Source organism: Curcuma longa, chromosome 11, assembly GCF_044706935.1.
Source record: "Curcuma longa cultivar G26 ecotype Majalengka, Jawa Barat chromosome 11, ITB_CL_G26_1.1, whole genome shotgun sequence".
Taxonomy (NCBI): Eukaryota; Viridiplantae; Streptophyta; class Magnoliopsida; order Zingiberales; family Zingiberaceae; genus Curcuma; species Curcuma longa.
In genome coordinates this window covers 28,794,210-28,821,308 of record NC_133871.1, presented here as the reverse complement: position 1 = coordinate 28,821,308, position 27,099 = coordinate 28,794,210, and the positions used below count along the sequence as shown (strand labels likewise).

The 27,099-nt window shown below is 41.0% G+C and overlaps 6 protein-coding genes and 1 pseudogene across 7 annotated transcripts; 5 read left to right on the top strand and 2 right to left on the bottom strand.

The window, feature by feature from the left end:
- Positions 1–837, top strand: LOC141841718 (transcription factor DIVARICATA-like). The gene is made up of 2 exons (XM_074729902.1): positions 1–383; positions 503–837. Exons 1-2 carry the CDS (start codon positions 1–3, stop codon positions 687–689), a joined length of 570 nt encoding a protein of 189 aa, XP_074586003.1. The 3' UTR covers positions 690–837.
- A 1,513-nt stretch (positions 838–2,350) lies between these two features.
- LOC141837604 (uncharacterized) lies at positions 2,351–3,041 on the top strand. The gene has a single exon (XM_074724982.1). It carries the CDS (start codon positions 2,366–2,368, stop codon positions 2,966–2,968), a length of 603 nt encoding a protein of 200 aa, XP_074581083.1. The 5' UTR covers positions 2,351–2,365; the 3' UTR covers positions 2,969–3,041.
- Positions 3,042–3,820: 779 nt separating this feature from the next.
- Positions 3,821–6,474, top strand: LOC141839660 (protein SMAX1-LIKE 3-like; annotated as a pseudogene).
- Positions 6,475–9,571: 3,097 nt separating this feature from the next.
- LOC141840340 (NDR1/HIN1-like protein 10) lies at positions 9,572–10,405 on the bottom strand. Its single transcript, XM_074728297.1, has one exon. It carries the CDS (start codon positions 10,364–10,366, stop codon positions 9,704–9,706), a length of 663 nt encoding a protein of 220 aa, XP_074584398.1. The 5' UTR covers positions 10,367–10,405; the 3' UTR covers positions 9,572–9,703.
- Positions 10,406–12,098: 1,693 nt separating this feature from the next.
- Positions 12,099–13,679, bottom strand: LOC141837724 (U-box domain-containing protein 27-like). Its single transcript, XM_074725102.1, has one exon. The coding sequence runs from the start codon at positions 13,627–13,629 to the stop codon at positions 12,301–12,303; it is 1,329 nt and encodes a 442-aa protein (XP_074581203.1). The 5' UTR covers positions 13,630–13,679; the 3' UTR covers positions 12,099–12,300.
- A 4,209-nt stretch (positions 13,680–17,888) lies between these two features.
- LOC141837725 (subtilisin-like protease SBT3.4) lies at positions 17,889–19,558 on the top strand. The gene is made up of 3 exons (XM_074725103.1): positions 17,889–18,215; positions 18,339–18,436; positions 19,290–19,558. Exons 1-3 carry the CDS (start codon positions 17,989–17,991, stop codon positions 19,388–19,390), a joined length of 426 nt encoding a protein of 141 aa, XP_074581204.1. The 5' UTR covers positions 17,889–17,988; the 3' UTR covers positions 19,391–19,558.
- A 2,608-nt stretch (positions 19,559–22,166) lies between these two features.
- Positions 22,167–24,973, top strand: LOC141837723 (zinc finger protein STOP1 homolog). 2 transcript variants are annotated; one of them, XM_074725100.1, is made up of 2 exons: positions 22,167–22,357; positions 23,125–24,973. In XM_074725100.1, the coding sequence occupies exon 2, from the start codon at positions 23,256–23,258 to the stop codon at positions 24,804–24,806; it is 1,551 nt and encodes a 516-aa protein (XP_074581201.1). In that variant the 5' UTR covers positions 22,167–22,357; positions 23,125–23,255; the 3' UTR covers positions 24,807–24,973. The 2 variants fall into 2 exon arrangements, with proteins under 2 accessions (XP_074581201.1, XP_074581202.1); XM_074725101.1 differs by lacking the exon at positions 22,167–22,357 and adding an exon at positions 22,425–22,611.
- Positions 24,974–27,099: the final 2,126 nt, after the last annotated feature.

The following is a 27,099-nucleotide window of genomic DNA, read 5'->3' as shown; positions in this document are numbered from 1 at the left end:
ATGAGCGAAGCAGGGGACTTGGCGGGGATTTTCGCGCGGCGGATCGGGGCGGCGGCGCGACCGTGGACGCGGGAGGAGGACAAGGCGTTCGAACAGGCGTTGGTGGTGTTCCCGGAGGGGATGGCGGACCGGTGGTCGGCCATCGCGAGGCAAGTGCCGGGGCGGAGCGCGGTGGAGGTGTGGGAGCGGTACCAGGCGCTGGTCCGGGACTGCCAACTGATCGACCGGGGGATGGTGGACATGCCGGCGTGCTGGGACGACGACGACGACGACGACGGAGGCGACTACGGCGACGGTGCGGGAGGGTCGCGACAGCAGCCGGCCGGTAAGAACAGAGGAGAGGAGCGGAAGCGAGGGGTTCCGTGGACCGAGGAGGAGCACCGGTAAGTAATTAATTAGTTACTTAATCAGCCGCCGGAGCGGCCATTGCTTTCCAATTGGTACGACAATCAGTGGAAGGTCTGTAACAATTCATGCACGGGTTAATTTGGGATTACGGCAGGTTGTTCTTGGAAGGGCTAGAGAAGTATGGTAAGGGAGACTGGAGGAACATCTCGCGGTGGGCAGTGAAGACGAGGACGCCGACGCAGGTGGCGAGCCACGCGCAGAAGTATTTTATCCGGCAGAGCCACGCCGGAAGAAACAGGGAGAGCAAGAGGAGGAGCATCCATGACATCACGCATCCATGACATTCTACGTACTGCTCCATGCCACTGGCTCTGCGATCCTTGTTTACTCGACGAAAGAGAAAATCTCAAACATTTAAGAATGTTTGTAGTGAGGGAAAAAATTAAAAGTGGGAATTAGCATTAAAAATTAAATATAAATTCCAGTCCAGTGATCGATGTTTCTTAATTGCGGCGGTACTCTACTCAAGATGAACAATCGAACAGATACAGTGAATGAGGACATGAATATTTATGCGGACGCAGTTTTGCAGGCGAGACTGCTTTCCACTTGGAAAGGTTCTCCCTTTTAGTGATTAGCGGTTGCTTGGGGACGTTCTGTACGAAGCAATTAATTAACGCATAGTTTGTCAAGTGCAATGCATCAAATTGGTTCTTCTTGGACGTATCTTCTAAACTTAGTTTGTGCCAAACAAAATGACACGTATGAGATCAGTTCGGGACTTTCATATATTCTTATATGAGCAAGAATTTATCTTTGCAAAAGCCTCCATCATTGGCGAAGATCCATTGCATCGATATACTAGAATTGTTTTGAGCATTTTTTTTATTTTAAATCACATGAAAATTAAAAGTTCTACTATTTTGCTAAGTAAATGGTGAGTTTTTTTTTCATTAATTTTCATATTTGCTATGACTGAAGAACTCTTTGGCCGCTCGATAAAGATCCTCCGCCCTTGGATACTGAGATTTGAAGAACAACAATGCATTAGATAGTTAAAATAAGGAACTGGCAACTTGTATTGGTTTCACAGATGAGGCAGAGTCTGTGAAGCTTCTGATCTCTACAATATTGAGAAGTTGGTGAGTGACGAAGAGGATATCTTACTGGAGGACTTGGTCTCAATACAACATGCTTAATATTGAACACTAAGAAGCCAGGAAATTTTGTGTTTCAGAACATCTGACACAATCGCAGCAGCAGCAGCAGCATTCCAGGTCTTCAGAGATTTTGTGTTCCCTAACTAAACAACCCGACTAAGACCTGTAATTATGAAATTATTGGACACTTAATTATCCATTGAAGAAGCTCAAAACACTCGTGTTCCATTACTAAATACCTCAAGTAAAGCCCAAATATGCCTTCTGTTTCCCTATAGTTGTTCTTGATCTTTCAATTGTTCCTAATATTAGTTTGGAAGTCGAACATATTTCTGTCAACGGAGCACGGGTTGTCATGATAGGTACCTTTGCTTAGACAGAGACATTATAATTGCTTGCGATAACCTTAATTAATTGATGGTTGTCCTCTAAACCAATACAATAATTCCTGCTCGGGACCTATAATTTCCTGTTTAGCACAAACGTTTACAGAACAGAAGACAAGAAGTCCTTCAAACTCAATTATAAGTGGTGGCTTCGTTGCGAGTGTTGGACAAAGAATATGATTAGCTGAACACCCTGAGACATGACAGCCAAGAGATTAAAAGACAATGTTGAATTGATCTGCAACCTAAACGACAACTAAACATTTCCTAATCACAACCACTTTTCTCTTATGTGTACACGTCCTGCCCGAATTGAGTGATCATTCATTGTTTTTCTTCACTCCCCTAATTTCCCTCCCACCTTCCTCGACCTAACTGATGCCGACCTGATCTGCCACCCACTAATAAAGCCTCGGCAAGAGTTACCTCAGCACCATCGTTCATTCTTGTCCTACATAGGAAAGAAAAGGAATGGCTAGAAAGGTAGTCTTCGCGTCTCTCTTCTTCAAGAAAAGAGAGCACAAACCAGTCTCTCCTCCTCTTACTTCTAATTGGCTTTGGCCTTCTTGCAAGCACCCAATGACAGATTCATTTAGGAAGGAAGACAAACAGTGCGATGTCAATGAAGCCTTGTATGAGTTGGATTCAAGTGAGCCATGCTTCTCGGGCTCATCTGAAGCAGAGTGCACGAGCTTCTCGTCGGAGTCGGAGACATCCTCAGCAGCAGCGGAGGCTGCTGTCCTGGCAGTCGCTTACGGAAAGGGATCCAACCGTTTGTTCTTTGAACCAGGCAGGGCGAGTTCATTAGCGGAAGAGGCAGCCGAAATTGAGAGGCTACAATTTAAGGGAAACTTTGCCACGGAATTGGATTCCGAGGATCCATACTTGGATTTTAGGCTGTCCATGGAAGAGGTGGTGATGGCAAATGGAGAAATGAAGGTGCAGTGGTTAGAAGAGATGCTGTGCTGGTATTTGAAGATGAACGAGAAGAGTTACCATGGGATCATAGTTGAAGCTTTCCTGGATTTACTTGTTACTCTTGCTTCTTCTTTGGGCTTAGAGATCGATGGATAAGGAGAATCTCTCTATTTTGTATTCTGTTTCTAAATGAATGATAATGATATACACATCTGTTTACGTGTTTCAATTCAAGTAGTTTTTAGTGGCGGAGTAGAGAGTTCATTGGACTCATCACAGCAGCCCATTCACTGTGAACAAGTCCAGGCCCAAGTGACATCTTTTCCTCTTTTTCTTCTTCTTCTTCCTCCTCCTCCTCCTCCAGTGATCACGATCTGCAAGCAATTCTCAGCGAAGAGAGAATTATTGAGTCAAATCGATAAAAACATGCATCATTAGAGCTGCACTGTTTAGCTCGAGGTACGTATGGGTTGTCCTTGGTGGTGCTTGTTTACTACACCTGCTCCACTTTCCACCACAGGATCAAACGCTTTGGCCTCCATTTTCCCTCCTTCGCAAGAAAAGCACCCTTCTTCCATCCCATCGCAATGGCTATGTGCTAACGCACCCCTCAGTCCCATCATCAACTCTCACGTTCCTCCAACCCAAAAAGAAACCGAATTTCTCAAATCTCCAAAAGGATTTTTAAAAAATAAAAAATAAAAAGAAGTAAAATTAAAGCGAACAAAAGCAGAGACAGCAACAGCCATGCAGCTCCTCCCTCCGCTCCCTCACTCACATATCCAGATGTTCGGCTCGACCAAAACTAAAAGCACCTCTACAAAGTCCTCCTCACTTCCTCTGCCTCAGCAATCTCATTCGTTCCCTTCCATATCTCTGCACCATTAATTCTTCTTCTTCTTGTTCTTCTTCTTCGTCATCATCATATATATATATATATAGAGAGAGAGAGGATTGGTTTAATTTGCTGTACAAGTGGAAGACGACGACGAAGAATTAAGGAGAAGAATGAGAGGAGGCAGCACGGTGCAACAATCGCTGAGCCCGGAGGCAGCGAGCGTGGTGGGGCAAGCCGTCGGCCTGGCGCAGCAGCGAGGCCACGCACAGGTCACTCCGCTCCACGTGGCCAGCGTCATGCTTCACTCCTCCGGCGCCGGAGGTCTACTCCGCTCCGCCTGCCTGCCTCCGTTCCCACTCCCACCCGCTCCGCTGTAAGGCCCTCGAGCTCTGCTTCAACGTCGCCCTCAACCGCCTCCCCACCGCCGCCGCCGCCGCCTCGCCTTCCTCCTCCGCCTCCTGTTCCCTCCTTGGCGCCTATGCCCACCACCACCACCACCTCCACCGCCCCCCGGCCCTGTCCAACGCCCTCGTCGCAGCCTTCAAGCGCGCCCAGGCTCACCAGCGCCGCGGCTCCGTCGAGGCCCAGCAGCAGCCGCTGCTCGTCGTCAAGGTCGAGCTCCACCAGCTCGTCGTCTCCATCTTGGATGACCCCAGCGTGAGCAGAGTTATGCGGGAGGCCGGCTTCTCCAGCACCCAAGTCAAGTGCAATGTGGAGCAGTCCATCTCTCCCACTTCCGAAGATACCTACGCTCTCTCGCCGCTACCCAAGAAAACAAGGTCCCTAGACGCTGCTCGAGCGGTAGAGAACGACGTCGACGCCGTCATGGAGTCACTAGCGAAAGCCAAACAGAGCGGCTTCGTCATCGTCGCTGAAAATGACGATTTAGCCACCTGCGAGGTCGTCATGAGAAGGGTCATGGAGAGGGCCGTGAGTGGCGATGTTCCTCATACTCTGAGGAGCCTCCAGCTCACAAACCTCTCACTCTCTTCTCTCGAGCGCTCGTCGAGAGCAGAGGTGGAGGAGAAGACTAAGGAACTGAGCTGCCTCGTGAATGGAAGGAGCAGCGTAATCTACCTGGGAGATCTCAGTGGATTCAAGATTACTGATAAAAAAGAAGGGAGCTTGTGTTCCCCCATGGAGCACGCAGTCATGGAGCTCGGAAGGCTGGTCTCTCATGGTGTCGAAGGTGGCAAGATTTGGGTCGTGGGAATCGCAACATACCGCACTCATCAAAATTCCATCTCTTGGCTTCATGCTTTAGGAGTTCTTGATGTCGAGCCATTGTTTGTTCCAGGTGGAAGCTTGGAGCTGAGCCTCAGCTTTGACAGGTACATTTTCTCAAACTCCACTTTGAAATGTATGCTTACGTTTAGATTGGCCACTGATGCAATAGGTCACTAGTTGATGTAACCTTCCGAAAGATCTCTTCCATTCGCCTTGTCGAGATATCTGATTGATATCTGCTGTCTTTCTAGCACTGGAGTTGATAGACATGTCCGAGGAAAGGGGCTTGGAGTGGATCCATCATGGCAACTGGATGCTCGAGAGAGGAACAAGAACTTTGGCTCTGCTGATTGGTGCAGCATAATTAAAGGAGCTCAAAGAACTGGTGTTAACGGTGGGCATGGCCCAAGACCCCCCTCGAGCTGTCTACCTTCATGGCTTCAAAAGTTTGAAAAAGGAGGCATATCAAGTGACTCTACTGTATGTATGCATGCCTCTTGTGCAATTCCTTTCATGTACTAGCTCATAACAGTTCATGACGATTTATGAATGATCACCTTTCAATCTTCATAGGATTCTCCTCGGATCACTGATCTATGCAAATGGAGCAGCTCAGGCAATTCAAATCAGCCCAAGAAAACACTCAATTTCTCATGGAGTTTTCCATCATCTTCCATCCAAGAGAAGGAAAAAGATTCCTGTCATGAATTCAATTTCTGGACGAGTGAAACTACTCACAAGGACCAGGATGAGGATCCAGTGCCTTCCATCAATAGTGAGAAACTCTGTGTTAACATGAGCTCCTCTAGTGACTCCATGGAAGTTGAATACACCTCAAAGTTCAAGGAGCTCAGTGCTAAGAATCTCAAGACTCTATGCAGTGCATTGGAGGAGCAAGTCCCATGGCAGAAGCACATCATCTCTGACATTGCAAGCACCATTCTTCAATGCAGATCGGGCATGCGAAGAAGGAGCGAGAGATCGGAACCAGAGGAGGCCAAGCAAGAGACATGGTTGCTCTTCCAGGGTAGCGATTTCGAAGGCAAAGTTAAGATCGCCATGGAGATAGCCAGATTAGTCTTTGGTTCCTATACCGACTTCATCTCGATTAGCTCCGAAGCAAGCCATGGCTACACTGAAAGGTTTGCCGAAGCAATCAGAGATAATCCTCACAGTGTTATCTTGATGGAAGACATGGAGCAAGTGGAACACCAAACGCAAGAAGGTATTAGGAACGCGATAGGAAGTGGAAGAATTAAGAGGTCCAGCGGAGAGGAGATCAGTGTAAGTGATGCTATCATCATCTTGACCTGTGAAAGCATTGAGTACTCTAGTTCCAGTGCATGCTCTACTCCTACAGCCAAGCCAGGATCCGATTTTGACGACAAGAAGGATGCCAAGGATACCCATCCTTTTGTTCTAGATCTGAATCTTTCTGCTCCTGGTGATTTGGATGGTGTGGAGCTTTCTGAGCTTGTTGATAGAACAGTCCTTTTCAAACTCCCTGAACACAATTGATTTCGTTGAGTTGATACGGCAGGGTGGGCATGGTGGTGCGACTGGGTTAATTAGGATGCACAGAAGTGAAACATGTGTATTTGCAGCTTGTTAGAATCCAAATATTCATTCTTCATCTTACAATTTTGTCATCTGAATTAGATATTAGCAAATTCATGGTAAAGACATTGTTAACTTGTGCTTTTGCCAGTCTTGTAGTTCATATATTATGCTTGTTCATTAAGCTCCATATCTGAAGGAAGAAAAAAAGAAGATATTTTCTTTAAGTCAAAGAATATTTTGTTACTAAAAGAATGAACAGCAAAAAGGATCGTGTATGCTTAAATCATTGTCACTTTGAGTGCTGCTCAAATCACTTTTGCTTAACTAGTAGCAATAATGCTCTTTAATAATTTTCATCATGTCTTCAACTTTCCAGCCACTGAGGGAGAGTGTATAATTAAAAAAGAGAAACTTAATTACCCTTAAGAACTGCAGTTTGGGATAAAACTTAAGAAAATATGTTACAAATTTATTCATCAGTAGGGCTATTTGACAATACAGATATGTAAAAGAAGCAAGCAATATAGATAATGGCAAAGCTTTTAGCAGGATGAGCTAAATTTGAAAGGCAAAAGCAGTACAACATCTTCACTAACAATTATTAAAAGGAGCTACTTTCATGCATAATGATGAAGAGGAATCACTTTTCTCCACTTTGGGGTACAAGACTCAACATTCTCATCTTTGGAAACTAGTGAAAGTGAAAAGACTAACGCAACTAAGGATAGCATATTGCCTTTAGGCCTCAAAGTTGATGATTTGGAATCTTACTAGTAAGATAATCTTGAGGCAGGCAGGTGTTTGTGCTCTGTCCTGTGTGATCTTTGGTTTACAGTCTATTAATATACTTTCAGAAATGAATTGTGAGATCTTATATAATGATGCCTGCCTTAAAATGAGAGGGGATTTGGGAGTATCCTGTGGAGGGTCTTAAAAGCTGAAATGAGATATGGGGGAAGGGGAGTTAACAATGTTTTAGTGGATTCTCTTCCTTGGATTGTGCAAGAAAACAAAAACAAAAACAGCAGCAACAGCAACGACAGGGTAAAAAGTCACAAGTATATAATATACAAATTACAAAGTGAATGGTGCCTACTGCCTTTAAAAAACTAGCCTCCTCTTCTCACCTTTTTCTTATCTACCTTTTGACTGTTGTCTCCAATGACTGCTTTGTTTGCAGGCACATTCCAAATTAAATACCAACTTCTTCATCTGATCAGTTTTTTTTTCATCCTCCATTTTGTGCTTGTGATTTTTATGATCACCCAGATTGCAGTTTTGTAGTCTAGCATATCTGATACTTTACTGGTTTGACTGATCAGTTTCGACCAATTAATTCGAATCATTTCCAGATTTGAAAAGCAATTAAAACGAAAAGAATCATTAATATATATTAACTGAAAGACAGTAAAAGAGTAAGTAAAATATTATATACATGAACTGTGTCATATTTGTGGCACTTGATTGCAGATATTTGGGCATTGGAATAATCACATATATGAACTTGAATGGATATTATGCATTTTGGATTAACTGTCATAGTTCATATACAAGAAAAAATTTAACACATTGCAAAACAAACTTATGATTTTCTTTCTTTCTTTTGTACCAATCTGTAATCCCCTATATGCACCTTAGTTTGGCAACTCGAGTAGAGACAAACTTTTGCTTTTCTCCTTGTACTTGTGTTCATTTTAGAACTCTGGATGATTCATAAGCAACTTCTAACTTAATTTGACAAGAAATAGTTTATGTTGCTCATCATAAACATACATATCATGAATAAGTTTGAACATTTTTTTTAAGCATGACAAAATAAAACAAGGTTTATCAAATTACCATGAACTTATAGAACAATGCATACACAAACTTATAGATCTCATTTTCTTTTCTTTTCTTTTCTGTATGAAGATATAAAGAATATAAAATTATGTACATATTTATAAAATTATGTGTGTCATATTTTATGAATTTAAGGTTTATAATAGGTAAAAATGAGCAACTAATATATTTTTCATCTACTACATCAATGTTTAACTAAATTTAAGGGTAACTTTCTAGCTTAATGAAAGCTTGAACAAGGTGAGTTTTTCCATAACTAATAAGCTCAAACAATCTATCATCCTTCACAGTAAAATCATCTTCAAGTCTATAACTAGTAAATCATCTTTAAGTTTGTTAAGTTTATGCCGATATCAAATGAACTGAAGACAAATATTTAATGTATTTACTAACACTTGATTTGCAAGCTTTAATCTGGATTAATTCTGAAATCTACCAACGAAAAGAAAAACTAGAGATGAAGAGGTAGCATTGGCCTGTGGAAAAGGGGATGATGATATCGATCCTGGGACTGAGAGACAAAGTTTCCACGCCACAAAATCTTTTGCAGTAGCAGCAGCGCTTTGAGATATATAAAAGGGGAAGCCATTAACCTCCCTCCCTCCCTCCTCGTTGAATTCCTTTCTCCTCCTAATCCATGCAGATGCATGGAAGTAAGGGAAGCCTAAGAATGAATCTTTCTTTCTTGCTTTCTTCCTTTCCTTCTTTCTTTCTGCAAATGGAGGTCATGATTGTGTTCGATGGAATAAAATCGTAAACGGATGGAGATGTGAGAGAGAGAGGCAGCAATCGATCGATCTCATGATTTCAAAGGTGATTGAGGAGTTGAGGGATCCGAGGAGATGGGCTGCCTCTCTTTCCTTGATACTTTGCCCGAGAAATTGAACGCTTGGGGCTCGCTGCTCTCTTTAAATTTGCTGCGGTGGCTTCCTCAGAGAAGAAAGGAAAGGAAAGCAAAGCAAAGCAAAGGAAAGGGTGGTCAAAAAGAGAATGCATATGGATGTAAAGATAAAAGGAGGAGGAGGAGGTGGTAACGAGGAGGGAATTGAAGCCGATGAAGCTCAGCTTTCATCATGGAGTCTTCCCTCGCTTTCTCCAACGACGATCAGTTATATGTCGGCCCAAAAGGCCTCTGATCGGTTACTTTGCATGAACCAAATACTTAGCAATCGTAGCCCAAAGCAGAGCCCATGACGAGCCCTGGGGAGAGCCACCACGCTCGATAAATATCGATCAGGGCCAAATTTTTCCAAGTAGTATGTAAACGTAGCTCCCATGGTAATCACCATCGATGATGCATAAACAAATTTCTTATAACTATAAATATGTGTCGAATAAAATAACAGGGGGAAATGACATACTGAACGGTAAAGATCTCGATCGATCGATCGATCAAAATATAGATGTAGGATGCATGTAATCTATCAGAAGATGTCCACGTCGCAGCCCGTGCTCTCGAAGTTGCCGCCGGTGCCCGGCACCGGCAACTTCAGAGTGCAGTCAATGTGGGGGCGGTTGTACCGGAGCCTAAATATCCAAACTTTGACCCTCATCTTGGCCCGCACCTTCACGTCGATGTAGTAGAAGCCCTCGCTCGTCTCCCTCCGGTAGGTTTCGCCGACGGAGTCCCGGAACAAGCGTTGGCTGCTGTCGAACAGAATCGGGCCGATAACTGTGGTGTTCTTGTGTCCCTGGTGGAAGGTGGGCAGCCTGGAGAAGCCGAAGCGGTTCCCGTCGTACTCCGCGCGGGCCTCCAGGCGGTCGTAGTAGAAGGAGAGCCGCCGGTTGGGGTTGCGGACGGTGAGACCGAGGGAGAGATTGTAGAAGAGGGTACTGGAGGAGCCGTCGAGATCGAATCGGACGAGAGAGGCGGTGTCAACGCGGACCCTGGGCTCGTTGGGGCGGAAGACGAGCCAGAGGACGAGGACGACGACGCCGACGGTGATGACGAGGGAGAGGAAGAACTTGAAAAGGTTGCAGCAGCAGCGGGAAGAGCGGCCAACGCTGCGGAAGGAATGCTGTCGTGGAGGCACCGGAGGGCCGTAATAGGCGCCGTTCAGGTGCACTTGTTGCTTCGCGTCCGCCATGACGACGTACGATTGCAGAAACAGAGAAGGTGATGGTTAATTAGCGATGCGTTTGATTCTTATATAGCAGATGAAACGGGAAGGTTCTGAGAACCGCGGCCGTGGCCCGTGCGTGACTTTGGTTGCCGGAGATGAATCGAGTCGCGAAGCAAGCGCGTTAGGAGAAGGTACGCCGTACGCCGCCGTCGGTTGACGCGAGGAGTTGGTGGTGGTGATGGGAGTTATTGACTTGTAAAATTTTGAATATCTTTGTTTTGCTGCGTTGACTAGTCCACGATGTGTTATTAATTTATTCCATGAAAAAATCTTATTGGAGAGAATTGTCGAAAATATCTTAATTACGTTACGTGTCCATCTTTGTCGGCCACCACCCATTCCGCGTAGTACAAATTGTATGTTTCTCTTACTCTTCTTTTCGGTGATGGTTGAGGATCAATCCAGGATAATATAAATTTTATGTATAAGAATATTTTTTTAATCTTATATATAGAAATATTTTTTCTATTTAATAGATATGGATGACGACTTGATAAGAATAAATGTATGGTAGAAAGTATTTTTCTCATTCAATGGATAAGAATGAGACTTTTCTACGATTAGAATTTATTTTATTGAACGGTGTAGATTGATGGTAAGTACTATAAATACTCTCCCCTGCTAGTAGTTTTATTCATTCATTCATCAATCAAAAAATAAATTTGTAAGTTAAATTGTGAGTTGTTCTTTTTCTTCCTTATAAGTGATCCATAAAAATGTTGTAGTATTTTTAGTGTGGGTGTAACACAAGTAATTTGTAACTTATTTGACGGTCCGATTCTCAATAGTAATGCCTGCATGACTATTTTTGTCTTCTCCAAAAGGGTCATTTGGATTGATTTCGGAGCATCTTTCTTTTGCCTTTGTTTGTTTTTTCTTACGTTCTTTCTTCCATTGGAGATCGAGATGAATCTTGATGAGGTTGCACCTTAGAACACAATTTAAAGAGAGAGCACCTTGTTGGTATATATATCTACCTCCTTTTTCATGCAACACATAAAGCAGACACATACATTCTTTCTTCTTTGAGTGGCACTTCTTTTTTCTCGATCTGAAAGGCTTTTGAGGCCTTTGCATATGCAATCGTAGGTTAAGGTTTATAAAGGTTCTTCACTGACGAGATGTTGGTCTTTGCCTCAATAATTATTTAGTTATTTATTACTAACTTTCATTTTGAACATTAAAAAATAATTCAAATTAAAATTGTAACCCAATTTTGTTTTTGTTTTTAAAGTTTTTACATTAATTGAGAATTTTAAGTTCCAAAACTCAAGAACAAAGTGATCTACGGGACCAAGAAAAAGGAGAGTGGTCAAAAAGTAAAGAGGCATAAATTGAATATTTTAAAAACTTCACATTTCTTCCACCTTTTTAGATCACGATGCAAAAAATTATCTTCCCAATTTCTATAAATTTTAATTTTCAATTAATATTTTTTGTTTTAATTTAATCATACTTAAAATATAATTCAATAGTAATGAAAATAAAATTTAATATCACAGTAATATTTATAATATAATGATTTTATTGAATAACGTATAAAATATAAATTGATAAAATTTACAAAATAATTTAGTAGCATTAATAATAGATTCTAATGAATATTCAAATTATATTATTAATATTATAAAAAAATATTTATAAATTTATTATAAAACTTAAACACGAATAAATAAATAAAAATTATATGATCATAAAGTTGCAATTCTTGCACACTTCTTCAGTACAAACCACGGAAAAACAAGCTATTGCACTTTGGTTAATTTATTAAACAACACTTTGGCCTTTATTTTATGTGATTTTCATAATCCCAAAATTAATTAGATTAATGTCTAAACAGGCATCATTATCACCTAATTAGCTGCAAAAACATGCCTTGAGATTAAGTTAGAGCATTATTAGTAAGGCATTATGTGGGTGCTCTCGGTGTGGTAGCCAACGCAGCAGCCCCTGGCGTCCACCTTGAAGATCCTCAGCAATTCCCCCGCCATCTTCGCTGCCGCCGGCGAGCAGTCCCCTTGCATCACCATCAGTATCTTCACCGCGCCGCCCTTGGCTCCCGCAACCGCCTCCCTCGCCCTCCGGTTCCCCTCGGCTACGCACGCCGTCCACAGCACCGCCACAGCCGCCTCCTTCCCCTCCCGCTTCACCTTCATCAATCGGCCCATCACCGCCCGCACGCACGCCTCCGCCTCTTCGCAGATCGCTGCCCGTCCCTCTGCGCTGCCCGCGGCTGCCTCCATTGCCCGCAGCGCCAGCTCCGCTGCCTCGGCCGGTACCTCGGCGGCGACCAGAATCCTCGTCAGCGCCGGCACTGCCCCTGCCCGCGCCAACCGCGCCCGCGCGTGCCTTCCCTTGGTCGCCGCAAGTAAGCACCGCAGCCCAGAGTCGGCGGCCTCCGGATCCACCGCGCCGCCGGCGTCGTCGAGAAGTAGGAGGCGGACCAGCTCGGGAAATAGATATGGATTCTCCACGATCGAGATCGCTTTATCCCCGTCGCAGGAAGAGGACGAGAGGATCGACTCGAGAACCTTGGCGGCATCGATTCGAGATCTAAGTTGCGACTCGTCGCCCCGAAGGATTTCGATTAGGGCGGCTACGGCGCCGTCCAGGTCGGCGAGGAGCGCCTCGATAACGAGCTCCCTGCCGCGATCGTCGATGTATTCCATTCCCAGGACCAAGGCGAGAATCTCGGTGGCCAACCGCGACACTTCGGATCCGGCGGTACTGTCGGCGAGGAAGGAAACGAGGGCAGGGGCGAGAAAGGGGGAGGAAGCGAGGCGGTTGTTGTCAGAATCGTGGGAGGTGGAGAGGAAGGCGGAGAGGCGATGGAGAAGGGGGAGGGGGTCGAAGAGGGAGAGGGATCGGAGATGAAGAAGGATTTCATCGGCGGAGGGTGCGGTGGGATGCGATGGGAGCGCCATGGTTGGGAGGAGGGGCGGAGAGGAAGATGAAGAGGAGGAGGAGGAGGACCACAGGCGGATGAGGCGTCGGAGGGTGAGGTTGGGAACGAGGTGAACGGGGGAAGAAAGGGGGAGGCGAGTGGCGGGGCAGGTCCGGTGGCCGGAATCGAGCCAGCTCTCGATGGAGGAGCGGTCATAGGTGACGCCGGTGCACAGGCTGACGGGTGACCGCATCACCTCCAACGATATCGGGCAGCGGAAGAAGGTCGGTAACTTCACCTCCAGACCTTCTAACCTCCCACCCTTCTCTCTCCGTCTCCCCATCTATAAATCTGTTTTGATTTAATTTGATTCGTTTTGATATCTTCCCTTCCTTCCCCTTTCCCTTTCCCTTTTTCCTTCTCTGAACTAACATCTTTATAACAGCGTGGAGAGAGAAGGAAAGATACTCCGGGATTCGACGTCAGCATTCAACGGTCAAAAGGCAAAGCAACTTCAAGGGATGGATATAGGGGCCCACTTACGCTCTCCCAAGGTTTGATTTAATTTCATATAAATAGTTTCCTTTAGTATAATATTTTTTAGAAAATTGGTTTAGGAAAAATTCTGAAAAGTACTTTTAGATGACTAAAAAATATAGATTTATAATTTGATTTAAATATGCGATAATTAGTTTAAATATTCAAAATATACATATTATATTCTTTCAGAGTATAGGTAGCATGTTATCCTCTAAAATAAATATCATATTACGGCATTTAGTGATAAAATTTAATTTATAAGATTTAGAAAAATAAATAAACTTGATATCGTGATATGTCAACCTCTAAACCTCTGCTAACTCAATAAGAAATTTCAATTTATTCTTCAACTTTTATCAATCTAATTCCTATATTCTATCTTAATTCAGTGTTTTTCTATGTTTCAATTTTTTATTTTTTATTTTTACACTATGCATAATGCAGGAAGATCTTTTAGTATTATATCTATTTTGTAATGAAAGATAATATATGTATAAAACTATAGTTCAACAACAGCTTAACATGCTATAAATATAAAAAATGGTTATAATAATTACACAAAAATTAAAAAATTTTGCTTCTGTTATAGCTAATATTAATAATAATTTTATTGAGTTTTGAGCCTGAGAATGTAAGCTAGGTTACAAAATAGATTTTATAAATATGCTGTGATTTAGTTTGATCAAAAATGGATGGAGAACTAAACCGAAAAAAAGATGGAGAATGAAACTCAACAATGGCAATCTTTTCAAACTAGGCCAGACCACAGGTTAAATTAGAACCAGAGACCAGATGGACTAGCTGAAGATGAATGGATCGTGGATGTCAGTTTTAATTTTTAAAATTGGATCCAACCAACTAGTTAAACCAGAAGTCAAATGTTGGAATGATAGTTGACTTGAACTTAGGCTTCAGGTCAGCTGGATTATGAGTCATTGGCAATGGAGAAACTGAGAACCATTTAAGGTGGCCTGGGTCATTCTCGGTTCAATCTTACCAACATTAAATGTGCCCATGTGAGGATGTTGTCAATAGAACGACAACCAATCTCAATATTATGATTCATTTATATGAGTAGGCTGGTTGATAACATGTGAAGTTGTCAACCAAACAACTATATATAAAGTAGTAACCTTTGTTAAGTTGTGACAATCAGACTCAATTCTGAGGTAAGAAAACATTTTCTCCTTGATTACTCTGAAGAATTCAAACATTCAAGGAATATGGTTGAGTTGCGATTATTTATATCCATAGATCAGACCTGAATTTCCAACTGAGTTGATAAAGAACTTAGAAATTGTTGTGTAGATCTTGGATTTAGACTCTGCCTTCACTAAGACATAGACTTACACTTCCATATATATATATATATATATATATATATCAGGCTAACCATTTATCCTCGAAACTAGACTACTTATATATTTATATTCTTAATAATCTTAATTAGGCTTGAAGATGAAGAGGTGAGCAAAGAAGGTGAGACAACTATCTAGCACTCATGTTTTTATTAGACTCTTCAATGATAATTTAATTGGATATACTTTGCCATCTACTTTCTAATTGCATAAGCAAACTTAGTTGTACTAGAAAATAGCACATGCATAGATATTGTTAGGCAAGTCGCCAACACCTCACCCATCAAAATAATAAAAAAAACAGTTCTCAAGTTATAATTTGTTTGACGCTGGGTAATTCTGCCAGCTGGGTGTATGTATGCAGTAGGCATATCGCACCCCATAAAAAAAATTGTGAGAAGGTCAAAGTTGGAGTTACTCTCTGACTGTGATACCTATAAACTAAGTTGGAGGTAAGGCCAGCTGATTGATGACAGATAGGGATGGCAATTTCTGTTTCTGTTTAGGTCAACATTTTTTACTTTGGTACTTTGTCACGCTATGCCTTTGTGCATGGCTCTGTTGCAGTGGAACTCCAAGTGGGAGATGAATATTAAAATGGCGAAGGATAACATATATAAAAGAATTTAGTAGACATCAAAGACTTTGATGATACATAATAACTGACGTGTTTCATGTTATGATATGGTTTAAGGTAGATCGGGAATAGATGCAAAGTTGACAAATTGCCTGCCTCTATCCAAAATGAGTGTGCTCTTTTTGAGTTTACTATTGCGAGTTCAACAAAGAAAAAGGAGGCTTCCTCTCTCTTTATAAAAGTGGGAAATTTTGGATGGTGTCCCTAGGTGGTTTTATGCTTCATGACAAAGTGTAATAACATAAAAGATATATAGATTGTACACTTTATTTGGTCCATAATTCATTGCTCTTTTGATCAACATTAAACATAATTTTCCCCCTCAGTTTTTAAATTTCTCTTTGGTCACAATTTCCACCACTTATCAATATAAGCATAATAATTTCATAATCTCCCCAAATAGCCCAAATTATATGCTGGGTGATAGTTACATTATTTTATTGTTCTCTAGTGTTGTATGAAGCCAGTTCACCAAAGAGGCTCTTGATGAACAAGAGTAACTCTTGGGTGGGCTGAAAAGACCAAGAAATGGGCTTAACACATAACTAGGCTTCATTAAGATATTACTGGAGAAAAATATAGGCTATCCTTATTGAAGTATCCTTCTAAAACATGTGTACCTTCTCCCTTATACATCTCTAAGAATCAAATTTTCCGTCTTATATTTCTCAAGTTCCATCAAATTATTGCACAAATATACATGCAAACTAATGCAGAAGACTATTACATGAATAGGGCAGTTCAGAAAATGAGGAACCCTACATTTAGTTGACCTCTTCTTGTTAATACCATGGAACGTGCTAATTATACACTAGAGAATCAGTGGACAGAGGAACTACTTATCTCAGAGTTTTATCAAATTGACCTAGGTTGGTTTGAGTAGGTCATTGGAAATACAAATCTGATTTAACTTTCCTGAATATAAAAGGTTGCTAGTTTAGGTATTATCTATAGCAGCAGCTGTTCCATGTGATCAGTATTTATTCAATCTTATTGAGAGCTGCTGGTGCTAATTTATTCTATAGTATCAATTCTAGAACCATTTTTGTAAATTCAGCTGCAGTTTTTCAACTGCTAGGATATGTAGATATACATGCGACTAAGCTCTCAATTTGACTTTCCAGATAATGTGCAGTTCAGCTCTTTTGGCAAGTAAAGTCTTTTCCATCCTTGCAACATATATGATATTATCAAAGATAATCTATGTAAATTAAATATGCTATTAAATTAGGAAATTTTGTAAGAAAAGAATAATATATAAAATTCTCACCTTCTGATCTTCTATTTTCCATATATATGTCAAAATCCAACTCATCTGTCTCTAATTACAGTTGATTGAGTTTCATCATAATATTTATATCAAAGCTCACACTTATGTAGGCATGCATGTATATCTAGTTGGAAGAATCATTAACTTTGTGCTAAACTATATTTCTAGACAAACTAGCTGCGAGAAGAAGAATCAATATCATTATCACTAGTAATGTCAAGCTAATCATATGCTTCTTTTCAGTCAAGCTGATGATGATAATGTCAAAGACCCGTCTTGAAGCTTTTGCTACTGATAGTGGTCTTAAAATGAATATGGATCTCATATATATATTTTTCTTTTTAGGTATTCTTATTCGGACTTGCCTTTGAAATATATGGGGTTTCGATCATACTTGCGTAAACCTGATAAGGATTATTGGGTCTCTCCTAGTTCTCTTACATCTATTGCATTATATCCCTCAATGGTTTATGTTCTGACTTCCTGGGTTTCTCATGAAATTGATAAGATCATGCTGAATTTTCCACGGTACCTATTCCTCCAAAGCTAGGGATTTTCTTGATGGTGGGTGGCTCTGGAAAGATCTAAAGGCAGCTTGGAAGGAAGGTGAGTTAATAAATAATATTTAATCGCCATTGTAATATTAAGGAAGGTTAATTGCTAAACAATATTAAGGAAGGTAAATTTCTGAATTGGCCCTCAAACTTTTATTAATTCTACCTCTCGCTCAAGTCAATGAATATCGTGGAATGAATTTTGATGGTCTTGCCTTGGTGGGACAATTTCAGCCCTCTGAAAACGTAGCATCATCGCATTCCAAATTTGCCTTCGTTTCTTAACGCCGAAGAGATCGACTCGAGGCCAGCGGTTTATATAAACCCACTTCCTCCGGCGACGATGACCGTGTCCTCGTTCCGATCCCTTCTCTCCATACTTGCCCTCCTTTCCCTCGCTGTGCTAGTTGTCCCCTCCTTTCTCCCTGTCTCGCCCTCCGCCATGGCCGATGCAACCACGAAGCTCCCGGAGCCGGAGGAGGCTACCGTCCATATCGTCTTCGTAAGAAAGCCCGAGGTTGAGGAACCCGAGGCCTTCCACATCCGAACCCTCGCCGCCGTTCTCGGCAGGTCTGTCGATTTGCTCGCTAGGGTTATGATTTCCTATTTTTGCTGCGGAAATCTCAGTTTCCTGGTATGCGTTTGAAGATTAGGTTTTCTTTAGGTAAAAGTCTGATTTTATTTCTCTCGCAGCGAGGAAGCCTCCAAGGAATCCCTGATTTATCATTACACGCATGCAGCGAGTGGATTCTCGGCGAAGCTGACCAAGTCACAGGTCGAGGAATTAGCGAGTGAGTTCGGCTGGATTATTTGTTGTTTCTTATCTTCTTTGCATGAAGAATAAATCATATTGGTCTCATCTTTTTCCCGTTCTCAAAGATTTCATTTCGAATAGTTTGTTGCGATGTTGAACTCAAAATCTTACTATTATGGATCTAGATTAGAAGGAAAAGTGTAATCCTTTCCCTAAATTCAAAAACGTCAGCCTTTCCCTGGCATCCATATCTGTTTTTTTTTCTTGTTCTAAAAGATAATTTTTTGATTGCTTTGAACTCCAAATCTTGCTAGTTATGCATGTAGATTAGAAGGTAAAATTTACTAGCAAATTCAAATAGGCATCAAGCAATCAGAAAACACTAAGGTAATATTGACTCTGCTTGGCCTATTCTGATCCCATCACTTGATCGATCTCAAGATCTTCACATCTGCAAGCTAATGTGATGTGAATAAGCTACGTTCAACTTGTTTAACCGATTCCATCCATTTAATATTTAGGTTTCAATTGCAATTTTTCCTAAAATTCCAGTTGGATCCCAAGAGAATCAAGAACTTATTGGTTTGGTTGATGTTTAACACACAATTATTATCAATTTATGCAGTAGCAATTAGCTCTCATTTGTTTTGGCCGAACCAGAAAATTCAAAATGCATAATTCCTCTTCTTCAATTTGTTTATTTTCTAATTAAACAAACGAAACTAAAGCAAACAGAAAGATTTTTAAGCTTCTGTTTGTTTGCATTTGTTAGACAAATAACCGCTGCTCTGTGCTTTTCTAGTCGAGTTTTATGATTTTTTTTTACTGTTAAAATCAACTGGTGTAGTCTATTTTACCAAATTTTCTCTCCATTAAATTGAATTGTGCAGAGCAACCCGGTGTTCTTCAGGTTATGCCAGATGAGACTCTGCACCTCATGGGGGGATCCGGCACCTCTGCTGGTGCTGCTGGACTCGCATGGGGCAGGTAGATGTGAACTCTAGTAAACGAAGAAATGGTTAGTGCATAAGAGACTTGAGTTTCATATAAAAATCTAATAACCTCGTGCTCGATACAAAGGGCGCACAAGTGTTGTGATGTGTGGAAATGATTGTGTAGTCTTAATTGTTCCATTGGCAATGCTAAACTGGTTCATGTTTCTTGAGGAAGATACTTACTAGTTGCACAATGCTTACATGTTTCTCATTTGCTCTCATTGTTTTGGCCAGTGCTATGTTTTGATAAAGCCTCATTTGCGATGTTACCTCAGAAGAGTGTTAATTTACTTACCTCTTGTGACTTGTGAGCTTGGAAAGGCGCAAGTTTGCAACTTTGCATTATTCTAGTTTGGATTCTTCAGTTTTGCAATTGACTTCTTGAATTTTTTTAATACTTGAATCTTTCATCAGGAACCGTTCTTCGTAATCGAGAATTATCAAAGTATATTTTATTATTTTTATTATTATTATTTACTTAGAAAAGTGCTGTCAAATACCTGTGGCTGCAAATTTTTCTCCGAAAGATGTCGATTTGCAAAGTGGTTGTGTATGTCTTTCAACAAAGTTTGATTCGTAATAAATGATAATTTAAGTTTTTGATTTTGACAGATTTATTAGAATTAAAAATATATATAGATATATCAAAAAATAAAGGTAAAAAATTAGAAGGATGTTTTTCTTTATTGAAATGGATGTATTTATTTATTTATTATTATAGTAACGTTCCATTCATTTTTATTTTTAAAAATATTCTCATTTAGTATATACTATAGATATTTTAATTTTGATCAATATTAATGATACTAGTATGATAGTTTATAGTTGTTATAAAATATATTTTTTATTAATATCAATTAATATTATATTATAATAATTATAAATTATAACTACTATAATATAAATATTTTATTTTTTAACAATACTAATTAATATTATATTATAATAAAATTAATTATAATTTTTATATAGTTCTAATAATTGTGAAATTATAATTATTACAATTGTATAGAGATCATAACTATTACAATTGTGTAGTTGTAGGGTTTAGAATTTAAAACATAGGGTTTCATTGGTGGGGGAATCGATGGGTAAAGGAAAGACTTCACCATAAAACCATTTACTATTTAGATAGAATTTGCTTTAGTAATCTCAAGCAAAGTAGGAAGCGGTGTACACTGACACATCTCAATTTCTTCCAGAAATTTAAGCAAGAAAGTCTATAAAGAAAACCCCTTCCACAGGTTCTCCATTTCCTTTCCTTTCCTCAGTTCGATTCGTGGATTCAGAATAGGATCAAGCTGTTCATGCGAATATCATCTTGTTGCTTTGCCATGCAAGTTTATCCATTCATTCCAAAGTTGCTCTGGACCACATTTTGGCACTTCAATTCCAGAATAATTTGAGGTGTTTGCATGTGTAGCTTCTGACCTACTGAATTATAACAAGGCTCATGTAGTTTCATTTTATAAGCAGTTTTTAAATTGAGAAACTAAGTTGACCTCACCAACGAGCTACTACCTTCATTTAACCTCTGAAAACTGGCAAAACCTGCTCCTTTTGGTCCATATTGATTAGTTTAAATGTTTCAGAAGAAAATTATTGTTGTTCCACTTGCTAGATTCAAAGCATCAAGGGGTTTAATTTAATTGGTGGCAGGTTGCTATGTTGGCTCATCAATGCATGCACACTGCTGCAACCACACACACAATATTCTACTTGACAGTGATGACTTATGATGTTACGATTGATGAGATAATTTTAGCTACTAATCAGTCATCATAGGGCAGCCTCCACCGACACAATATTGTAGAATGGCCTGTCTTATCTCTAAGGCTAGCTCTAGCTATTTCATCGTTTTGTACAACTTGAAATATTTGTCTGTAGTGATCAATTGCCATATCTACTGTTCTGAATTTATGCTAACTTGAGTGAAACTGAGAGGCAAGATGATCAAGTGAGGGAAACCAATCTATAAGCTCAAGCAAGTTCTGATAATTTATCTCTGTGACTTGACTGATAATGGTTCAGTGAATCAATAAGTTATTGTTGCTGATAGAGATCAATAATTGTAGACAAAAGGTTTGCTTTTGTTTTTTTTTCTCTCTGTTTGATTTTCACATTATTTTTTAGTTCTGGAGAATGACAAAATTAGTCCATGTGCAGACACTAAAAAGCTAACCAATCAACTCGGATACGAGAGCAAATTGGTATGCTAACCATGAAAGAGACGACCTTTGGAACTGCAGTGAATGGATCTTTCAATTTCAAGTTTTCAAAGCAATTTTTCTTAATTCACTTTTCGGTTCACGAATCACAGATAACTCCAAGGAGTTGGCACTGGATTGATTAATCACAAACAGCAGGGGATCCATCAATCACTGTGGAGGAGGAGGAGGAGGAGGAGGAAGAAGAAGAAGAGTGGTCCTTTGCTTCTTCAAGTTACCACCTTTATTAGAGTATTGTGGTGGGTGGTGATCCGACCGCTTGGCCCGCGCCTTTGTCGGAATCCGCTCACCGCCTCATCGCTTACGTCACCTCTTCCCCGTCAATTCCGCCTGCCTGCCTTCCTCCTTCCATTGTTATTCCTCCAGTGATCTTATTCGTTATCCGGTTCCTTCGCTGAAGATCGCGCGGATGAATGATCGATGATCTGCTCTTGCTTCGCTTTCGCATTTAGTTTCGGTGCAGGTTAAAGTACAATGAGGAGAAGGTACGCCAGGAACGCCTTTTCTCGATTTATATATTCTTTCTTTTGTGGTGAACGAACCAGCGGGGGTCAACCAGAGAGTGCCGTGAGAGAGATAGAGAGCGAGAGTTCTATGGACGAGGAGGTCGAGCTGGATCAGGATATGGATGGATTAAACAGGTTCATGACGCCGGAAATGGACCGCAGGTGAGGAGTCGCACAGTGGAGGGGGAAGTCAGCTTGACTTGCTGCTCGAAGTTCGGTCGATCTGTTTGTAAGCACTTCTCTTTCTCGATTTTGGGGGGTTGTGGATGAATCAGTGGGGAAAGGGGGATTTTTAGGGCTGTTCTTGTTCAGAATTTAAATTTTCGGTGATTAATCGTTAGATGTGCGATCTTTTCGACTTGGGCTGCTGCTGTATCATAGTAAACTTGCAGATTTGGGATCAGTCTCGGATTTTCCCCTTCTCTTGACGGATGATGATCTTTTTTTCTCTCTCTCTCTCTCGACTTGAATATGGTGAATTCTGTAAGATTGATTCTCTAATAAATATTCTTATCTCTATTCGTTCATAAGATTTGTTATCTTGCGCTGTAGATCTTGCATGTTATTGGGATATGTTGGTTCAGATCACCATTTTCTTCTGAAACTAAACGTCTGCTCCTTTGAAATTTCGATCCTGTTTCTCGTTGTGAGCTTGTATGATTTGAACTTGTGCTATATCTGAGAAATTGTTTTACCCTCTTTCTCCTTCAGAATAGTGTAGATTAAACTGCTCTATGATTTACAGGGACATGGCATCCAAAACTTGTTTCCTTCAGCTCATGCTTGTGTAACTGATTTTTGTCTGTAACAAATTAGATCACTATCTTTTATCATCAATAACTTTTACTTTTTCTTCCTTTCACAACCGATCACCTTCTGTGAATCTGTTCCATTTCTTATTATTGCCGCTGAGAAATTTCTGTTTTCTCTTCATCCGTGTCTCCTTATCTGACTCTGTTGAATGGTTAATTGGTTTCATTTTCTGGGGTTTTTCAGTTTTGCTCGGCAACTGATCGCAAGGCATGATTCTCCATGGTCCGTCAAGTGTTCAATGACTGAACAAATTCTTTTTTGAAAGAAGGAGAATAGGGCATGAAATACTTGCATTTGTAGAGCAAAGAACTAAGATGGATCTTAAGCTGAGAAAACCTCCTGAAACATCATCGAAAGCTTCCTCCACGATGGCGAATGATATTTCAAAAAATCTCAAGCCAGACATACAGTTCATCCGATTTGATTCTGCAAGTTTGGGCTACGGTGTCGGACAGGATCAATCCATGTCTGAAGTATCTCCACAATTAGTAAGCCAATCTCGCTGTTTTTATGCTCCAGAAAGAGAGACAAAAATCAAAAATCATCTTGGACTTTCCTCGGCCATCGATTGGAACCCTAGACTTATGCTGAGCAATCTCTCATTCCTCGAACAAAAGATCCACCAAGTACAGGATATAGTGCGTTCGATAATCAGCCAGGAAGATCATGCAGTTGATAGAGGTAATGAGTTAGCAGCACAACAACAACTTGTCACAGCAGATCTGACTTACATCATAATTCAATTGATCTCTACGGCTGGCACTCTTCTTCCCAATATTAAAAATGCACTTCTCTCGACTGATCCTGCTGTTGGTCAGCAACCAAGCAGTGCCGTGGGCACGAACGCTAACCTGTCTTCGTGTGCTGGTCAGAAACCAATTGAGATCTTGCCTCCAGAGGTTGCTAAATCTTCGGAGTACGATGAGCTGATAAATGATTTAGATGCTTGTGCCGGTGAGGGAGATGAGCTGATAAACTGCTTGAATAATGCTGGGGGAGCTGAATTATCTGATTCTATGCCAATCGATGACCATGATGCGAAGGACTATGACGACGGTATGGACGGAGAGAACCTCCCCCCTGGTTCCTATGAGGTGCTGCAACTGGAGAAAGAGGAGATTCTGGCACCACATACCCATTTCTGCTTGATATGTGGAAAGGGGTTCAAGCGAGATGCAAACCTGAGGATGCATATGAGAGGACACGGCGACGAGTATAAAACTCCAGCTGCTCTCGCGAAGCCCAGCAAGGAAGCAAGCTCGGAACCTCCGATAATCAGGCGATATTCATGCCCTTTTGTTGGTTGCAAGAGGAACAAAGAGCACAAGAAGTTCCAACCTCTCAAGACCATCCTGTGCGTGAAGAATCACTACAAGAGGAGCCACTGCGACAAGAGTTACACCTGTTCTCGATGCAAAACGAAGAAATTCTCTGTCATCGCAGACCTGAAAACGCACGAGAAGCATTGTGGCAGAGACAAGTGGATTTGCTCCTGCGGGACTACTTTTTCGAGGAAGGATAAGTTGTTTGGCCATGTCGCACTGTTTCAAGGTCACACCCCTGCCATTCCCATGGACGACTCCAAGGTCTCAGGAGCACCAGATCAAGTTCCGGCCAGCGAATCAACAAACGGAATGGCGGGCTTCAACTTCACCGGGAGCACCACCCCAAATGATGATGCTCGGAGTCTTGATATAAAGGGCGCTGATGACTGCCAGGGCTATTTCTCACCCATGAATTTCGACGCATGCAACTTCGTGGGGCTCGACGAATTCCCACGTTCAGTATATGAAGTTTCTGAAAGCCCTTTCTCCTTCCTTTCAACTGGTTCCTGCAGTTTCATACAAAGACATGGAGAAAATTAGTTTAGAAGATCAATGGCTTAGAACACGATCTCTATCTAGATTAATAATAAGTTCTGCTGTATGGTTGTAATAGTTTGGTGAAAAGAGTCACATGTCAGTTTGATGTTCTTTCTTCTCTTGCTATGACATTTCGAGAAGCAGTGTTATCACCATTGCCCTTATTTCAATTATCGATGAACTATAGGAATTTGTTTCTCTTGGTTAAGCTGTAGATAAGATTGAAGGATTGCTCTTGGAACATAGTTGAGTTGTTTACGATGCAGCAGACTTGTAGAAGAGGATAAGGGTTCGAATAATACCTTCTTGCGTCGTGATCAACTGCAGTTTTTCGATTTACCTTCTCATAGATAGTCGTGGAACCGATCGTGTGGGGCCACTAAGGTGTCGGATTCCACCTTTTTGCAGAAGATAAGATTGAAGGATTAGTTATATTTATTACAAAGTTTAAAGTATGTTAGTAGATTTGGTAGAGTTTTATTGGAATCTCAAAAGTTTGTACATTCAGTAATTAGTTAAAAAGAACTCATTTTCAAAGTGAAGAAGAATTGTAAATTTTAAATAATATCTTAATAATATTAAAATTATTAGAGGAATTAAGGAAAAATATCTTCGGGGAAAAAAATGCAACTTTAATATCCGTATCGTATCCGAACTCTGAAGCCGAGAGCAATCTCGAGTGCACGAAGCGGAAGGGAGGAGAGGAGGGCTCATGGAAGTTTTCGCAGTTGCAAGATCTCCTTCGTTGTCTTCTTTACCGGTCGTCGTTCTCTCCTACAAGACCACGCGGCCTCCCCGAAAGAACAACGCCTCGCCGCCCCGCAAGCAGAAGCCACCCACCATCGCCGAGGTCCAGAGGGCCATTGGAGTCGCCGACGAGCCCTTACTCCGCTCACCCGGCGGATCCGACTCTTCTTCCTCCTCTTCTCCTCCTTTTCTCGGATTCTTCATGCAGGAAAGCGCGGCGGAGAGGAAGCTCCGGGAGGCCGCCGAGTGGATAGTCGAACGCACCGAGTCCCAGGCGCAGTCTGGTAGGGTTCCCCTCTTGATTTTCTTCTACTGCCCCAAGAAGTTTTTTTTTTAAATAAATAAATTAATAAATTAAGTGATGTCTTTAATTCATATATCCAGTTTTGGTTTATGCTATCTTAGAAATCACTTGCTGATCGAAATGAATGATCGCCTCTCTCAGTCCAATTCAGCGTCCACTGAAGAGACTGACTGGTTTATGCTAGGTCATGCATCCTATTATGCGTATATAGTTGGAATGGTTAACTTCTGATGACTGAATCCTTGAGATACTGAATTGAACTTGGCGAGCGAGTTGCTCTACTCTTAGGAAATTTGAAACCTGCGACAATCTAAGGTCATGCATGATTGATATGGTAAGAGGGAAATGGTACCCTAATCTTGCAATTTGTTGGGGATATTATCAGGCAGACTCGTTTCTTGAGTAGCAGTAACAGAAACAATTTGCTTCTTTTTGCTATAAATTGCCTTTACCATCTGTAATCTATACATAGTGCACCTCAGTTCTCAGCTAGGAGATTGAAGTCTCTTGCAGTAATAATTGGTCCAATAGTCTAGGCGGAACGGTGGAAGTCCAGCAATCACCTAGATGCATGCCAGTCTTGGATGCATTCTGTAAGCGCTTTCAGTGTTTTTGTCCTGTAAAAAGCATTATTTGTTATGTCAGCCAGTGTCCATTAGATCAAGATAATAACTTGTGATTGTACCAATAAAACTTTGCAAATGAACGGAACAAACAAATGCCTGGCTGTTCATACCTGAACTTCTGAAGTAAGTTTGAGGTTTTTTTTATCGGAAAATCTAAGTGAGAGTAACTATGCTTTCATCATGTCCAGTAGTAAACAGGAAGCAATGAGAAAAAGAAAAAGGAACAACCAGTTGAGACGGTTCATTCTAGATCCATTATTGTCCCTGTCTTAGTGTAAGTTAATGGTCAATATATTTGATGAAAGCTGCCTACATTTTTGGGAGTTCTGAATAAGAACTTGGAGGTCTTATAACTTACAGGTTTTTGTTTGAGTGTAAAATTTGATTATGTAGTCATACACTGTCGCTATGAATTTTTATCTGATGCAAAGTTTCACACTTATCACTAGGTGTGGAGATTCTTGGGCTTCTTTCCATTGGAACAATGAAATTTATCTTTTCCCATATTCCCAAATTTTAAGGAAATTCAGCTTTCATTTAAGAACAATAATATACTGCCTATCTCATACCTTGGTTGATCTCATCAGATAAATAGAATTCTTACCTTATTTATCAATTT

Bases quoted from the DNA above. Each gene is read 5' to 3' on its own strand.
- LOC141837604 (XM_074724982.1), top strand. From the start codon at position 2,366: ATGGCTAGAAAGGTAGTCTTCGCGTCTCTCTTCTTCAAGAAAAGAGAG.
- LOC141840340 (XM_074728297.1), bottom strand. From the start codon at position 10,366: ATGGCGGACGCGAAGCAACAAGTGCACCTGAACGGCGCCTATTACGGC.
- LOC141837723 (XM_074725100.1), top strand. From the start codon at position 23,256: ATGGATCTTAAGCTGAGAAAACCTCCTGAAACATCATCGAAAGCTTCC.
- LOC141837725 (XM_074725103.1), top strand. From the start codon at position 17,989: ATGACCGTGTCCTCGTTCCGATCCCTTCTCTCCATACTTGCCCTCCTT. The intron at 18,216-18,338 runs GTCTGTCGATTT...TTTCTCTCGCAG, and splicing joins CTCGCCGCCGTTCTCGGCAG to CGAGGAAGCCTCCAAGGAAT. The intron at 18,437-19,289 runs GTGAGTTCGGCT...TGAATTGTGCAG, and splicing joins ACAGGTCGAGGAATTAGCGA to AGCAACCCGGTGTTCTTCAG.
- LOC141837724 (XM_074725102.1), bottom strand. From the start codon at position 13,629: ATGGGGAGACGGAGAGAGAAGGGTGGGAGGTTAGAAGGTCTGGAGGTG.
- LOC141841718 (XM_074729902.1), top strand. From the start codon at position 1: ATGAGCGAAGCAGGGGACTTGGCGGGGATTTTCGCGCGGCGGATCGGG. The intron at 384-502 runs GTAAGTAATTAA...GGATTACGGCAG, and splicing joins TGGACCGAGGAGGAGCACCG to GTTGTTCTTGGAAGGGCTAG.